The following is a 16,476-nucleotide window of genomic DNA, read 5'->3' as shown; positions in this document are numbered from 1 at the left end:
ACTACTGAAAAAACTTTTTTTGCATTGATCCATGTCCCCTGGGGCAGGACCCAGGTCCCCAAACACTTTTTATGTCAATAACTTGCATATAAGCCTTTAAAATTAGCACTTTTGATTTTTCATGTTTGTGTCCCATAGACTTTAATGGTGTTCCGCTGCTTTTCCAATTCGCTGAAAACACCGCATAATAGTAATGTTTGGCACTGATGGGTGGCACTGAACAGCACTGATAGGTGACGCTGATAAGCGGCACTAATAGGTGGCACTGATGGGCACTGATCACTGATGGGTGGCACTGACGGGCACTGGTAGGCACTAGTAGGTGACACTGATAGGCAGCACTGATCGGTGGCACTGATTATAAGACACTGATGGGCATTGATTGGCAGCAATGGTGGGCATTGATGGGTGACACTGGTAGATGGCACAGTGGCACTGGCAGCTAGCACTGGTGGGCATAGAAAATGCTGCCGCGACTCTCTGTGTGAGAGACCAATGTCCCTGTGAGAGAAGCCGGTGATCGTCTTTTTTTTCCCCTCATGCTGGAAAAAAATATACTGATTTGCAATCTTCTGTTTACATCACATGATAAGCCATCATTGGCTGACAGCTGATCACGTGATAAGGGACCGGGATCGACCCCTTACTCTAATCTGTGATCAGCTGAGTCTCAAAGACTCGGTGATCACAGAGCACACCACGTGCCTCCCGCGACCCGCAGGGATGTGCAGACAGCGCTTGTCTGGGAGGACATCCATGAATGCCCCTTCAATTAAGGCCCTGCGCTGTAGCCATCTTTTGGCTATAGTGCGGATGGGAAGTAGTTAATATTGTTAAAGTTCTTGTTAATATTTATTTTTGGAACCTAATTCTGCATAAAACATTTAACAGTGTAATTTCATGAGATAATTTAGAAGGGTGTGTTTAGGGGCAGACTTAGGGGCGGGGCAGGGTAGGGGTTGGGTGGGTCAAGTAACTCTTAAGGCCGGGCTAGTGGCTCAGGACTTGAAATTTTGAGCCCTGCATTGTACTTTTACATCAGTCCCTGCCCTCAAAGAGCTTACAAGTAGGCACTTGGTACCCACTTTTAATGTACAGAGGGGAAAAGGTGGAGCCTAAAGAGGAAGGGGTGTGGTTTACAGATGACAGGGTAGGTCTTAAACGTAAAGGGGTATGGCCTTGGCAGGAAGGAGTGGGTCATATTTAAATTAAGGGGTGCACTAGTTTAATCAGGCCTAGGGCAGCACAAAACCTAAATACACCACTGTGTGGAATGCATGCATTTTCAGACCATCTTCATTTTGGAATGTATATGTGTGGATTCTCAACTCCAGTTCTTTATCTTTTTTTTCTGAGGGGAGTCCCGGTTTTGTGAAGTGCTGCCTAACTGGAGCTAGTGTGCTCCATGACAATTTCAATGACCTTCTTGTTCTTGTATTTAAAAATAAAAACATGATGTTCTAGCCTTTCTCTACTATTATCCATTTGTGTTACAGGCATTATTTTATAAATTATTACCAAGTGCAATGTTCATCATATTATTAGTATAATATTGCATGTATTAGTGACTGCATATCCAATGCCATAGTTATATTAAAACTAAAATAAAAAATACTTCATCCCCACATTCTGCAAACTTTACTCTAAACCCCTTTTCTATTCACCACCCCCTCCTATTGGCAAATCTGACTATCAGAAGCAATTCATGTAATCTTTATTGCCCACTTTTTGCAAAGGCTTCATGAAAATGGTGGCACCTGAGCCCCACTGTGCATGCTGAAGCCAGCATTCTTTTGAAAAGGAAGCAAGTCATGGACATGCAAAGAAGGCCTTGCTATCACACAATGGCTGATGCGGCTGCCATTTTCCTGAAGACAAAGGGCATTGGTATCCTCAACAAAATGGTGTTAGAGCAGGACATGCATAGTAGACTGTGAGGCATGTCCTTGATCCCACCATTTTTCTTTGTAGGACATTTGCAGTAAGACATGAAATATGACATGTCCATCAAAGATGACATTTTGTTGAGGACCACAATGCTGTTTTGCCCTAATGTAATTAAACCAGCAGAATGGCACACTTCTTCAAAGACTGTCGATGTAATGACACACTTCACCATTGACGCCAATGTAACAGAGCACATTTCCACTAAGCATCAATATAGCAGTGCACTTTACCTCTGCATACAAATTTAAAGGCACACTTCACTGACTGCTAATGCAATGGCAAACACTGTATGATGTACTGTAAGTAAAAACGTTAGAATGCTGCAATATCTGTACAATGTCTTGTACATTATATAAACTAGACATTTATTTATTTTTTTTCAGGAATTTTTTGAGGTTTATAATTAATTGTTATATTTGAATTGTTATACGATTTACACCTAGCAGAAAATTTGAGATTTTTCATTCAGCACTGTATTGGTTGTCACCATTCTTCATATCATTTGATTCTTTTAATTTGAGCACAGAACTTTATATTTTGAATGTTTGCATTACCGTATATACTAAAATTTCATTTTCCGAACTGAGTTTGGGGCCCTGTATCTCAGAGCCACTTAGAGCTAGGAACCCCAAATTTGGTGTGCAAACCCAGGAGAACTGGTACCACAACATATCCAAAGATGAAGTTTCTAGCACCAAGTGGCCCCGAGATACGGGGCCCCAAAATCGGTTCGGAAAATGTCATTCTCTGCTGCAAAAAAGTGCTTGACATTTTCTGAACTGATTTTTTGGCCCTGTATCTCGGAGCCACTTAGTGCTAGAAACCCCAGCTTTGGAAATGTTATGGTACTAGTTACACTGGGTTTGCATACCAAATTTGGTGTTCTTAGCACTAAGTGGCCCTGAGATATTGGGCCCCACATTCGGTCAACTGTGTCCATCTGCAGCAATGTCTTTTCGGGACCCTTTGGGTTCAGAGACCCCAAATTTTGGCTGCAGCTAGGGGGCATCTAGGAACCCTTAACTACCGAGTTTGAAGTTCAGGGGACCTATGGCTGCAAATGGGCACAGTGAGGCATGCAAATGGGAACAGTGATGCTGCAAATTGGCATTGTTGACCCTCTTTTCCACTTACAGTAGCTGTGCATTTCTCACCCTCGTCTTATACTCGGGTCAATAAGTTTTCCCATTTTTTTTGTGGTAAATTAGGGCCTCAACTTATACTCGGAACGACTTATACTCGAGTATATACGGTAATTTAGAGTTGATTCTGAGGAGCGTGGATTGTCTCTGAATTTTGGTGTTATTACCCAGCTTTAGTAGCTGTAAGACACGCTGTTCTTCCTAAACGTGTATCTAGTATTTATTTAATTATCATTGTTTTGTTTTTTTGCACAGGTTTATCACATAGTCTGACTCACTGCCACTGGGTTCTATATTCTATGCTGTATATTACATACCATGGACCAATACAATATTTTTGCCGGGCTATACACCCTATTTTTTCTACTAAAATGTGAGTTTTCCTACTTTTAATAAATGAGTTTTTAAACCCCGTATACAGTATCACGCTATGTACTCTTACATCTTTTATATGTATACGCTGGATATCTGAGTGGATTTACCCCCTTTGCACAACTGAAGTACCGGGTCACCTGGACCTACCCTCATGTTATACAGACATCACTGTGGATCCCCATAATTACAAGCCAGATTGACCTAGTGGGTGTACACCCATCTGTGTCCAATCTTTCCGGTAAGCCCCTATTCAATAGGGTGGTGGATCTCCTATCAACACACTTATTAGCTGTCTTCACTTTTTTTGGTGTTATCTATCTACCAAGGACTTTAAGGACATTATTAGTATTTTACACTACGGACTTTAAAATTTTTTTCTTCATATAAATTTATATATATTTATGTGATTTATTTAGTGGGCTTAACCATGAATATGGTTACAGACTATGTCTATGGTTGTTAGCGCTACACTTTTCTTTATATTGCTTTATTTACAAGACCAGGTCACTTGTATGTGTTAGCTGCTTACACACGTTTCTTTTGACAGCGCGGTATTTTCATATACATTTTCTATACACCACATACCCCTATCTGTGGAGCTCTGGTGCTCCAATGTACATTCATCACTCTAGGATTTTAATTTTTTTTTTAAGGAAATTGGTAATTCATTCCCTTGAAAAAATCAGGCACACCTTTCCTTATCCATTTTCTAATGGCTCCAGTCTTCTACCTGTTGGAGGCTTGTAGGCTCGTTCCTGAGTTCTTGGGTTTCTTTCCTGGGAGATGTTCCATTGTCTAGGAAGATCCTGAGCCCATCCTTCTTGGGGAAACTTCAAATCACTTCTCTTTTGGTGATAGTTTGGTTTGTGACTATGTCTATAGCTTTCTGTGAAGAGAAAATAAAAAACAATGTTGTGGAGGGGGAGGAGAAGTGTGACTTTGCCTCATTGTGTGCCTTAAAAACTTGGCTCTGAGTGGCTGCACCAAGACTCAGTACAAAGCAGGAGAACCCACATAATGCAGACTCATATGGGACTTCATAGATCCTGGTTGCACAAGGGGCACAATAATCATCAAGCAGCATGGCAAAATCTAATCTCCAAGACAGAGTTTTTTTGTTTTATAAATATCAAATACATGTAAATTGTGTTATTTGGATCCGATTTAAGAAAAAAAAATTAAATACGTGAACATTTTATAGAACAGCTCAAAGGGCACGTGAAATGTGAAATCCAGTATTCTCTATCACATAACTAAATGTGGTAAATTTAAATTGTTGCTAAAGGTTTGTGATAATTGTTAATCAATCAGTGTTTGAAAAAAATACTAACCTTGATTTTCCAACCAATTCAGTCACAATTGTGTGTGGCCAGAGTAAAGGTTTCTATGTGCAATAAAATCATTTATGAAATGTACAGTGTATGTCAACCACATGACTCAGTAGACCTATGAAACAAGCCAAAACATATCTCACAATAAGATTTTGCTTTCCACCAAAAGTATCCCAAAAATCACACTATATAACAAAATAAATAGTGTCCAGTGAATTACATAAATTGCTTATTCTTTATATTCTTCCACCACTGTGCCACATAACAGTTCATTCCTTGATGCACCCAGTGTCAAATGAAAAGAGCTCACTCACCAAACAATGATGACCCCTTGTTTCAAATAAGCAGGTCAACGTGCACTTCACTTTACTGGAAATTTCATGCCACTCTGCTCTGCTTCCAGGATGCCAAGTCTGCAGGAACTTAGCTCTACATCTCCTCACCATGCAGAAAGGTGCTCACTCACAAAACAATGATGATGTCTTAATTTAAATAAGCAGGTCAATGAGCACTTTACTTTGCTGGAAATTTCCCTCCATTCTGCTCTGCTTTCAGGATGTCAGGTCTGCAGGGACTTATCTCCCCATCTCCTCGCCATGCCACCAAGGAGCTCACAAAAATCAACAAAAGAGCTTTCAATGAGCCATATATCTTTATTAAACACTTGTGCTTCCTGAAGATGTGATATAGACGAAGCGTGAGATGCATGTAGGTGGGACTTTGTGTCATCACTTCTGGTTACGTCCCATCTGGTGATGCAGTTTCTTATAACTTGAGTGGGTCACCTATCATTTTATTATTGTGGGCACAAGTATTTAATAAACATATTGTGCAATGAAAACTCTTTTTGTTGGCTTTTGTGAGTTCCTTGGTGGCATGGTGAGGAGATGCAGAGCAATGTCCTTGCGTATCTGGCATCCTGGAAGCAGCGCAGAGTGAAGTGGAATTTCCAGCAAAGTAAAGCATACATTGACCTGCTTATTTTAATTAAGGCATCATCAATGTTTGGTGAGTGAGCACTTTTTACTAGACACTGGGTAAATCATGAAATGAACTGCTATGTGACATAGTGGTGGAGGAATTTGAAGAAAAAGCAACTTATGTAATTCACTGGACATTATTTGTTTTGTTATATAGTGTGATTTTTGGAATACTTTTGGTGGAATATTATTTTGTACTTTGAACTGGACTTTAATAATTTATTTTTTGGGTTCATGGTTAATTTTGAAGGTAATGGTGTTGCATGAATACAATTCTTGTACTATTGCTTCTGTCCTCCACATGATATTAGTTATCGATATTGCTACTTGCACCTGTATCTACCAGATTTGGTCCAAATCATTTGTTTGGTGACTGGCAAAATGAAAAAAATCTCAGTAGCCTTAGTATCGATAGTTTTATGTCTTTGTGCTTTGTATACCTCCATCTGCATTTGGGACTCTTCTTGCTTCTCTATTTATTGTTTCTGGGTCACTTTGGCTTCTGGATTTGTGTTTCTGATAAGGATGAGGTTTTACATTTCCCTCTTCAGACTGAGGATGGTTGTCAAGCAACGTGTGGCAGTCTATGTTACAAACACAAAGTTAAGTATATGCGTTAATACTTTTCTTTGAAAATAAACATTATAGAATACTGTATATATTTGTGCACATAAATTCTGTTTTGTTAAAAACTCTGATTGCCCAAACATATAATCAAGGATATTTTACATACTGGGATCAAGTACAAAGGCATTAAATTCCTTTGACAACACAGGTCAGCAAAATCAAATTGACTTAAAGAGTAACTCCACTTTTGCTGAGAAAAAATCCTCCCCTCTGGGTGATCTATGTACATTGCAAGGATTTTAACAAACTTTGTTGCAGATTCCAAGCTTTTGTTATTATGAAGCAAGTGAATCTGTCTGGGAGTGGTTTTATAATTATCAGCCAGCTGCTGCACCTGCAGGGCTCCAATGAGGAAAATTGTAGGATCTGCATTTCTTTAGATGTGATTTCCTATTGGGGGTGTCTCACTAAAGATTACATATTGTTGCAGGGGATGCCTGATATCTGATTTATATCTTAGTGCAGACTTCTGGGAAAACCAGTGAGCCAATCACACAAGCAGGAAATTATGTTTCTGGCCGAGCGTTCCGTACACATTCTTTATATGGAATACCTCCAGGTCGTCATACTGCATTGCATTTTACAGAAAATTACAGAGCTGAAGATTAAAAAGGAAAGGCAATTTTTAACAACATTCAATTACAAAACGACTTGTGTTTCAATTGTGTATTATATATTGTGACATTGGGGTGTTTAGCTCAGTGGTAGATGCATTTTTCCAGAGAGTCCACAGCAGTCAGTTATCAGGTTTGAGGGCGTGTCAGGCCATTTTTATTAAAAGGAACAAAATAAAAGTTTATACACAGGATTTCCCACACAGGGGTTCTTCTCCAGTAAACTCATACAACAGAAAATGCCAAGCCTCCTGGCTCATAGGCTTACTTTGCCTTGCAGTTCCCTACTAAAGCAGCCTACTCCTGGTCTCAACAGGATTCTCCAGCCCCTGGGTTAGCTCACTGTCCCTCAGACTCCAGGACTTCCTTCAGCCCCCTTGGACTTGCTAGTCGCCTCGGCTCTCCCAGCCTCCCAGACCCTTCTCTGGTGTCACAGGCCCTTGTAGCCACCCCAACCTTCCCAGTTCATCAGACACAAAGTCCCCCTCACCAGGGATGTAGTCTCACACAGGACAGACAGCTTTCCAGAAACAGGTCTGTCTTCACACAGTAGCAGCAGTAACAAGCTGCACACACTCCACCTTCCTCTACTCACCAGTCACTCATTATATTGGCTGTGTGCACCTAGGCACACACCCTGCTAACTGTCCACAAGAACCGGACAAAGGGTTGGAGATCCCATCCCACCCAAGTCTCTGAGGGATCTCTAAACTACAGAGCCCCATCTGAAGATAGCAAAATCTGGAGAAAGATGCCAGAGCAGATTTCTCTTCTCAAAATAACTGCTCTGTAGGCCTGCAGTCACCTGACATGCAAACTCTGTGTCCTTATTCCATCCCTTTTCATAGTGACAGAGCCTCATTCTGTCACAATATATATATATATATATATATATATATATATATATATATATATATATACTGTACATATATATATAGATATATATTTTTTTTATTTATTTGTAATTTTTATGGGGCAAAAAGCAATATTCCCCACGCACACATTCAAGAAACTGGCTGTTCAGTAATGCTGGGTGCTGTAATGACCATAGGCTGGAAACTATGAAGGATCAAAGTAAAGAAAATGCAATCAGCAAGGTCCATAAAAACATGGATGAGCGAGTTTGGGGTGGAGGAACTTGACTGGCCTGCAGATAGTCCTGACCTCAACCCGATAGAACACCTTTGGGATGAATTTGAGTGGAGACTACGAGCCAGGCCTTCTCATTCAACATCAGTGCCTGACCTCACAAATGCTCTTCTGGAAGAATGATCAAACATTCCCATAGACACACTCCTAAACCTTGTGGACAGCCTTTCCAGAAGAGTTTAAGCTGTTATAGCTGCAAAGAGTGGGCCAACTCAATATGGAACTCTACGGACTAAGACTGGGATGCCATTAAAGTTCATGTGCGTGTAAAGGCAGGTGTCACAATACTTTTGACAATATAGTGTATAAATCTGAGCGGAATACTAAATACAAAATCTGTGTCTGATAGTGTCCCATTTCAGCATTTGGAATTTAAAAGTGACATTTGCCTTTAAATCATTGTGTCTTTCAACTTGGATTGCTCTTTTTTTTTTCCATAAAGATTTTATTAAGCATCAAGAAGTAAACATACAAATTATCCTCACGCAACATATGTTACAGCATGTTTAGGACAAACATTAGTACCTTCAGACAGAAAAAAACTAGGGAAATAAAACTTGAAGAGGCGAGTCCAGGAGCTTGAAGGGTAAACCCAAGCATTAGTGACTATGGGCAGAGGGTCACATTATCAATTTTCACCTCCCCCCTGTTTCCTCTCCCCGCACCATTAGGAAGAGGGAAACCAGCAATAAAATGTACCTGGGACTTAACTTAAACGTCATAAAGCCTTTGAAGGCTTGTAGGGTACTATAAATGATAATACTCCGAGTGGGAAAAGGTGTCCAACTTGTGGGGTCAGAAAGTGGGGTCAGAAAGTGAGGGATTAGAGTGTTCATTTAGAATCCCTAGCTCTCTTAGAGAAGCCAAACTAGGGTTGAAAAGAGAGAAGAAGAAGAGAAATAGTAGAAACGGAGAAAGAGGAAAAGGGGTGATCAAGAGACAGAGGGGGGAAGGGGTGATGAGGGCATAGGAAGAGTTATGGAAAGAGGGGAGGGAGGTCAAGAGGCCGCCCTCACCCGCCCGCCCGCCAAGCGCCGCCTGTTATTCAATTTCAAGGTCGAGGGGCAACCCTATTGGGTATACTGAAGGAATTTATCAGTAGATGTATAATGGATCCAACATGCCCAGGTGACTGGGAATTTGTGCATTTTGTCTTGCGAGATATATATCAACTCCTCCATGTCTTTTATTTTGGTGATTCTCGCGAACCACTCCCTGATCGTTGGGGTGCTTGTGGAACGCCATAGTTTGGGAATGCATAGTCTAGCTGCATTGACCATGTGCATGGCCAAAGACTTATGGTATACTTTTTTGGAGAGAGAGGTGTGATGTAGGAGGTATTGGGCTGGAGTGTAGTCTAGCTTAAAAGTAGTGACCTGAGTGATGATCTCATGAACTTCTGCCCAAAAAGGCTGAAGTTTCTCGCAGGCCCACCAGACATGGAGCATAGTACCTCTTTCCTTCTCACAACGCCAGCAGGTGTCGGGTATATCTGACGAGAATTTATTGAGGCGAGAGGGCGTTCTATACCATCTGGTAATTACCTTATAACAATTTTCCTGTATTGTCACATTTAGCGAGCCTTTATGGGCACATTCATGAATTGTATTCCAGTCTTCTGTTGTAAGGTGTATTTGTAAGTCTCTGTTCCAGGACTCTTGTGAGGGTACAAGTGTTCGGGTTAGGTGTTCCGATAAAAGATTGTATATGAAGGAGATCAAATGTCTTTGCGGGGACTTACGATGGCAGAGAGACTCAAAGGGAGTGAGGGGTCTCAACCAACATGATTGATGGGCTTGGGTTTCAAGGAAGTGACGAATTTGTCTGTATATCCAGAAGGGGAGCAGGGCCCTTCTGGTCTGCTCTCTGAGGGTATCTAGTGAGGTAGGTTTTCCACCTGAGTAGAACTGAAGGGCTAGGACGTCCTCAAAGGGCCAGTCATGTTGTAGAAAGTTCTCAGAGTCCCCTGGAGGGAAGTCCGAGTTCCCTCTTAGTGTGGTTAGGGGGCCTGGGATAGAGGTCAAAGTTCCCTCTCGTGCGGCCTTATTACATACTAAAAGGGAGGGGAGGATGAGTGGATGGGACCTTATAGGCTGTGGCCAACTTTTTTGAGGTAGCCAAGGCAGAAGGTGTAAGGGTCGTGACGAAAAGTTCTTTTCAAGGGATACCCACGCCTTTTTAAAGCAGTGGATATTCCAGTCAGCGATCCTTGTGAGATGGCAAGCAGCATAATAATTATATAGATCTGGCAGGCCGATGCCTCCTCTAGACTTGGGTAAAGTGAGGCGCGAGAATTTGATGCGAGGTGCAGAGTCTCTCCATAGGAATGAAGAGCATGTTTTTGTATAGAGAAAAAGCTTGGTGGCAGGAGGATCGGGACTGCTTGTATCAGGTATAGCAAACGTGGTAGGATAATCATTTTGATCTGGGCAGATCGTCCAAACCACGAAACGTTTAAACCCATCCACTCCCTGAGGTCGGTTGGCGTTTTTAGGATTGCCGCGTGGTGGTTCAAGGTATAGAGTTCTGATAGGGTCGAGGGGATTTTGATACCAAGGTAGGTGATCACTTTCTTCTCCCAATGGAAGAGGAAAGCTTCCTGACAATGTGCAACTTCCTGGGCCGGTAAGGTTATGTTGAGGGCATGGGATTTGGTGTAGTTAATTTTAAGATTTGATATTTTACCGAAAAATGATAAGTCTTTGAGGAGGTTGGGTAGTGAGGTCCGAGGCGATCTTAGAGAGAGTAAAATGTCATCAGCGAAAGCAGCGACCTTAAACTCTCGCTTCCCCATTATCACCCCCTGGATGTCGGGGTTGAGCCGAATCTTATTAAGGAGTGGTTCCAGGGTCAGAATATAGATTAAGGGTGAAAGTGGGCAACCTTGGCGCGTACTGTTACTGATGGGGAAGGCGTCCGACAGGTGTCCGTTGACTTTTACAGCTGCAGATGGGCCGGAGTATAATGCCATGATGAAAGAGAGCATGCGATTCTCTAGACCAATGGCCAGGAGAACTTCTCGCATGTAGTCCCAGGACACCCTGTCGAACGCCTTCTCGGCGTCCAGCGACAGAAAGAAGCCTTGTGTTTTGGAGAGTGTGAGCCAGTGATGGAGGTTGAGCGTACGAATGGTGTTGTCCCTGGCTTCACGGCCAGGGACAAATCCCACTTGATCCAGGGAGACCAGGCCGGGTAGAAGGGGAAGCAATCTGTTCGCAAGAATTTTTGCGTAGATCTTGATATCCACGTTGAGGAGAGAGATCGGTCTATAGTTAGCAACCGAAGAGGGGTCTTTACCCTCCTTGGGGATCACAGTGATATGTGCAGCTAACATTCTATCCGGCCTAGTCTGGGGATCTGATAAGGTATTAAGAGTATCGAGCAATCTTGGGGAGAGGACCTCGGAGAAGGCTTTATAATACTGTAGGGAAAATCCGTCAGGGCCCGGACTTTTGCCCACCTTCATTTGTTTGATGGCTGATTGTAATTCTAACATGGATAATCGGCTTTCAAGCTCGAGTGATAGTTGGGGGGTTATGGATTTAGAGCTATAGTTGGCCAAGAATTCTGTAATAAGGTCACAGCGTTTATCGGGAGTAGATTGGGTAGTTTGATCGATTCTCAGGTTATATAGCTTCGAATAGAAACTCTCAAATTCTTTGGCAATATCTTCGTTCTTGACCAGAGGATTCCCCACGGTATTGTGAATAGTATGAATTATTGAGGATTTTTTAGACGATTGTACCGTGCGCGCCAAAAGACGGCCGCTCTTGTTTCCGTGTTCATAGAAAATCCTCTGGCCAAGAACGTACCGCCGCTTAGCTCGTTTATCAAGTTCCTCCAAAAGGAGAAATCTGGCCTGAATTAGATCTTGAAGGGTGGATTGTGCTTGTGTTAGTTTGTGGGTTGTTTCAAGGGCTTTAATCGAGGAGAGAAGCTCTTGAATTCTTTCCTGATGTAGCCTTTTGTTTTTCGCCGCTAGGGCCATGAGTTCACCTCGGATCACACATTTATGGGCCTCCCAAAGGGATATTAGAGAGATTTCAGGACTAGAGTTTTCAGTAAAGTACTGTTGGATGCGGGTACGTATGTGGTCACTGGAGGTTGGGTCTTTAAGCAGAGAGGCGTTTAGACGCCAGAGCTTCATTTTAGTAATAGTGTCTGGGAAAGAAAGCGTGATCGTAATCGGGTGGTGGTCCGATATAAACATGGGTTCTATCGTAGATTGAAGTAAGTACGGTAAGTCAGTCTGGGATAAAAAGAAATAATCAATTCTGGAATATTTTTGGTGTGGGGCTGAATAAAATGTGTAGTCTTTGACTGAGGGGGCCAGTGTGCGCCAGGCGTCATGCAGGGTTAGGCTTTGAAGTTGCATCTTGATCTGTTGTAAGGCTTTATATGTCAATGCGGAGGTCCCAGTCGAGGAGTCCAGCAGGGGATTTAAAGGAACATTAAAATCCCCTCCTAGTAATACCAGCCCTTTCTGAAATGAGGCTAGAAGGTCGCATATTTTTCTAAAAAAAGAGACCTGGTGTTCGTTTGGGCTGTATATGTTAGCTAAAGTTATGGGTTTGGAAGCGTATGTGCCCTTGAGAAAGATAAATCGACCTTCAGGGTCAAAAAGGGAGTCTTCAAGATGGAAGTTTGCATGTTTGGCTATTAATATAGAAACCCCTTTAGTCTTACTGTCCGGATTTGTGGCATGAATTGCCGTGGTGTAAATATGGTTAGACAGTTTAGGAATGGCGTCCGAGCGAAAATGTGTCTCTTGTAGGTATATAAAATGTGCTCCATGTTTGGAAAGGGATGACAGAACTTTGGACCTTTTTTCCAGAAGGTTAAGACCCTTTACGTTGAGGGAAATGCACTTTAGTGACAGGGGTGAGTTTGTTTTGTGTTTGGAGTTCATGTTTATGTGCCAGATAGTGGAACGGGACTATGGGGCTGAAAGTATAGCTGCGGGCGGGGGGGTGAGCGCCGCCTCAAGAGAAAAGGGAGAGATCAAGGGTGTTAGATGAGAGGGACTTTAAGAAGAGAAAAAGGGAAGAAAAGAGAAAGGAGGAGTAAAGAAAAACAAGAAGAAGAAAAAAAAAAAAGGGGGGGGAGATTCCCCGGAGGGGAGGGCAAGTGAAAGTCACAAAAGAATAAAGAAACTGGACAGAGAGAAAGGGGAAGAGAGAGGGTAGAAAAGACAGACAGACTACTCCAGAGATGGAAATAGAACCTCTATTCCACCTTAAGAAAGAAGAAGAGGATCTGGGATGTCAGCAGTTGACCCAATGGGACCGCTGCGTGGGGATGAGAGAATGGGCGGGGATCACCGAATGTCTGCCACCCGGGAACCAGAAAAGTAATTGTGAAAAAGATGCACTGGAAGTGCATTTACCTGTGTGCATAGTGGGACCCTGCTAAAAGCTCAAGGTAGGCAAGAACAGGTATAAGGAAACCATCATCAATCATCTTAAATATAACAAAGAGAACCTTGACACATCTAGTGAAACTGTTGCAACATAGATGATAGATACCGATCCAAACTAGGATAAAGGGAGAACCTTGCTTCCAGTGTGCATACTCTTGGTAAGCCTGAATAGTTTGTTCAGCAGATGTTATCAAATAAAAGCACAATCTACCTCTCTAGTGCAGTATTGGAGGGTAAGTCTCAGGGCGGGGTAAGGTGACAGAGGGGAGGGAAGGAGGGCGAGGGGGCGAGGAAGCCAAGGGCGGAGGAGAGGGGCGGGAGGGAAGAGTGGTACAGGCCGAGAGTTGGGGGGGACCCGGGAGAGGACCCCAAGCTGTCTGGGGCATACTCGTATATCCCTTTGCTAAACATTTGTGTAAAAGTGGTGGAAGAATCTATCTTTGTTAATGAAAATGAAACATCATAAAATTAATCAGGCAAAAAAAAATATATATATATATATATATTACGCTGGTTGGCCACTCAAATAAACATAGCAGACGAGCCATGGCTTAGTCCCGTGCTGTGGCAGCGTATTGAGGAAGCCGTGGTGTCAGGAAGCGATAGTTAAAAGGGGTTAGTTGTGCATCTTCTGATAGTATCACAAGGGAGTCAAGCATGTGGGGTAAAGTTGACTATGTCGTGTCGCTGAATTAGGTGATCAGAGTACCTTTTTCTTTAGGTGTAAACCTTCCTGTTTGCTTAGGCTATAGATTGCGTAGACATATTCAGAGCTCAACTTTTTACCTGGGAGACATAAAAGTAGAAAGTCAGAAGCCGGGAAGATCCGTGGATGGGTCCTCTTCATGTACGTCCTGTCGGATATGGGGAGAATTCCCGTGGAGACGAGGTGAGGAACAGCTATGGGGCTGGAGAGAGGATTAGATGTGTGCATCAGGTGAGAGTCCCGCATCCACACGAGGAGGGGATCCGGTAGTGTCAGGCTGTGTACTTACGAGCGGGAGCACTGGAAAGCAGGGTAGGATTCTTAGGCCTCCATATGGCCCCTCCTTGTCGAGGGCGAGGGGGGCGATTCCGGGCTACGTTGGTAGAGATCCCGGCGTGAGGATCGGGCGGATGAGGGGCCTGAGTCCGTTCCCCGTCTGCGCAATCTTTGCCGCTGTGCCTTTGGCGTTGGGTTCGTCGAGGTTGGCATCCACGGCTCCGAGGGGAAATACAGCGAATACCAGTCCGGAAGATCCATACGAGGAAGATCAAGTTGCTCGCAGAAGTGCTGTAAGTCTTCCGGTGTTCTCAGCAGGGCGGAGCGCCCCCTGGCGGATGCCGAAAGACCAGACGGAAATTTCCAGCGGTATTGGATGTTGTGTGCACGCAGAGCATCCAGCAGGGGGCGTAGAGCTCTTCTGTTTTGGAGCGTTATCTGGGACAGATCCTGGAATAGTTTAATTTCCGCGCCATTGTGAATAATTCTGCCTTTTTCTCTTGCTTTCCTTAAAATTTCCTCTTTCAGCGGAAAATTTACCACGCAGCAAATAATGTCCCTGGGGGGTTCGTTTTCACGAGGTTGTGGGCGTAAAGCTCGGTGTGCTCTTTCCATGTCAATGGGTGAGTCAGCCGGGCGGTCAATTAACTCATTAAAGATCACACATATGGTTTGCTGTAGGGATCCTGGGTCTATGCTCTCGGGGACCCCCCTCACCCTAATATTGTGCCTCCTACCTCGACTGTCGAGGTCTTCCACGTGTCTGTGTAGCTCAAATAGTTGGGAGAGCTGCGTGTCATATGTGCGCTGGACCTGCCGAATGGCCGCCACATGTATCTGGGTAGTTTGCTCCACGTTGTCTATGCGGTGAGCCACTGCCTGGATGTCGGTCTTTATTTCTGCTATCGCCGCCGTAACAGTGCTTTTGATGTCTAAAGCGAACCTTTCTAGATCTGTCAGACTTGGTAGCTGGTCCCGAGCCGGATCGAAAGTGGGGGTTTCCCTTCCTGCGTGTGTACCGCTTGTCACGCTAGGCGAGCTCGGGGTCTGGGCCTGAGAGGCCGCAATGGCTGACTGGCGCTGTGTCCAAAAGATCTCAGGAATGTTCTTACTCAGCTGAGTACCGGGTTCCATGGTGGCCCGGGATGTAGATGAGCTCCGGGTGGTTCTGTTCATACTGGGTTTCGGTGTGCAGGGTGCCCAAATGGTGAGGTTTGGTTCCCGGGTTGCAGGAGCAGTCAAACTATGCTGCCATTCAGGTCTCCGGCCAGGCCACGCCCCCCTTGGATTGCTCTTTATGTAACCCCCATTTAGTGCTCAAAAATTGAAACAAAGTATGTCTTTCTGAAACAAAAAAAATCCTAACAAAGTGCTCAAAATGAAATGCAACTGAAAATTCAGTTTTTCATTAAGCAATGCAATACGTCAATGAAATATTGTGAAGAAATTCTGTGCAAACATTCTCCAGAAATTGAAGTCAATTAGGCTGTAGTCAAATGATATTTTGCCAATAGTGATGAGTCAAACATACAGGGTCTAAATTTTCCGTTCAAGTGGTTGCAAAGGTGAAAGGCTTTTACCTTAAAGCGGAGCTCCACCCATTTAAAAGTCAGCAGCTACAACAAGTGTAGCTGCTGACTTTTAATAATCGGACACCCACCTGTCCCACGGTCCAGCAATGCGGGCGAACGAAGCCCCGCTCCTCTCCCCCCTCCTCTCTGCGGCGCCGGCATTCTAACTGTGGGCGCCCTGCTGTGGCTTCACAGCCAGGGGCGCACTGCACATGCGTGAGCTGCACTGCACGCTGTGAATGGCCAGGCAATCTTCTGGGACGTGAGAGGGGAGAGGTGGTTTTCCTTCCGGTGCCGCGGAGCCCGGGGAGGAAGTGGGAGCTGGGTGTCCATAAAAAC

At 43.7% G+C, this 16,476-nt stretch overlaps 1 protein-coding gene across 2 annotated transcripts in view; it reads right to left on the bottom strand.

Annotated features, from left to right (window-relative positions):
* Positions 1–16,476, bottom strand: part of LOC141148291 (uncharacterized) — a 48,698-nt gene that overhangs the window by 8,158 nt on the left and 24,064 nt on the right. For both annotated transcript variants that reach the window (XM_073635583.1, XM_073635584.1), the window contains exons 5-6: positions 6,216–6,359; positions 4,195–4,350 (exon numbers count right to left, since the gene is read on the bottom strand). In XM_073635583.1, coding sequence (XP_073491684.1) covers positions 4,195–4,350; positions 6,216–6,359 — 300 coding nt within the window. The remainder of the gene's footprint in view (positions 1–4,194; positions 4,351–6,215; positions 6,360–16,476) is intronic.

This window comes from Aquarana catesbeiana, linkage group LG06 (assembly GCF_042186555.1).
Source record: "Aquarana catesbeiana isolate 2022-GZ linkage group LG06, ASM4218655v1, whole genome shotgun sequence".
In the NCBI taxonomy this organism is placed as follows: domain Eukaryota; kingdom Metazoa; phylum Chordata; class Amphibia; order Anura; family Ranidae; genus Aquarana; species Aquarana catesbeiana.
This window is presented reverse-complemented; position numbering and strand designations above follow the sequence as displayed.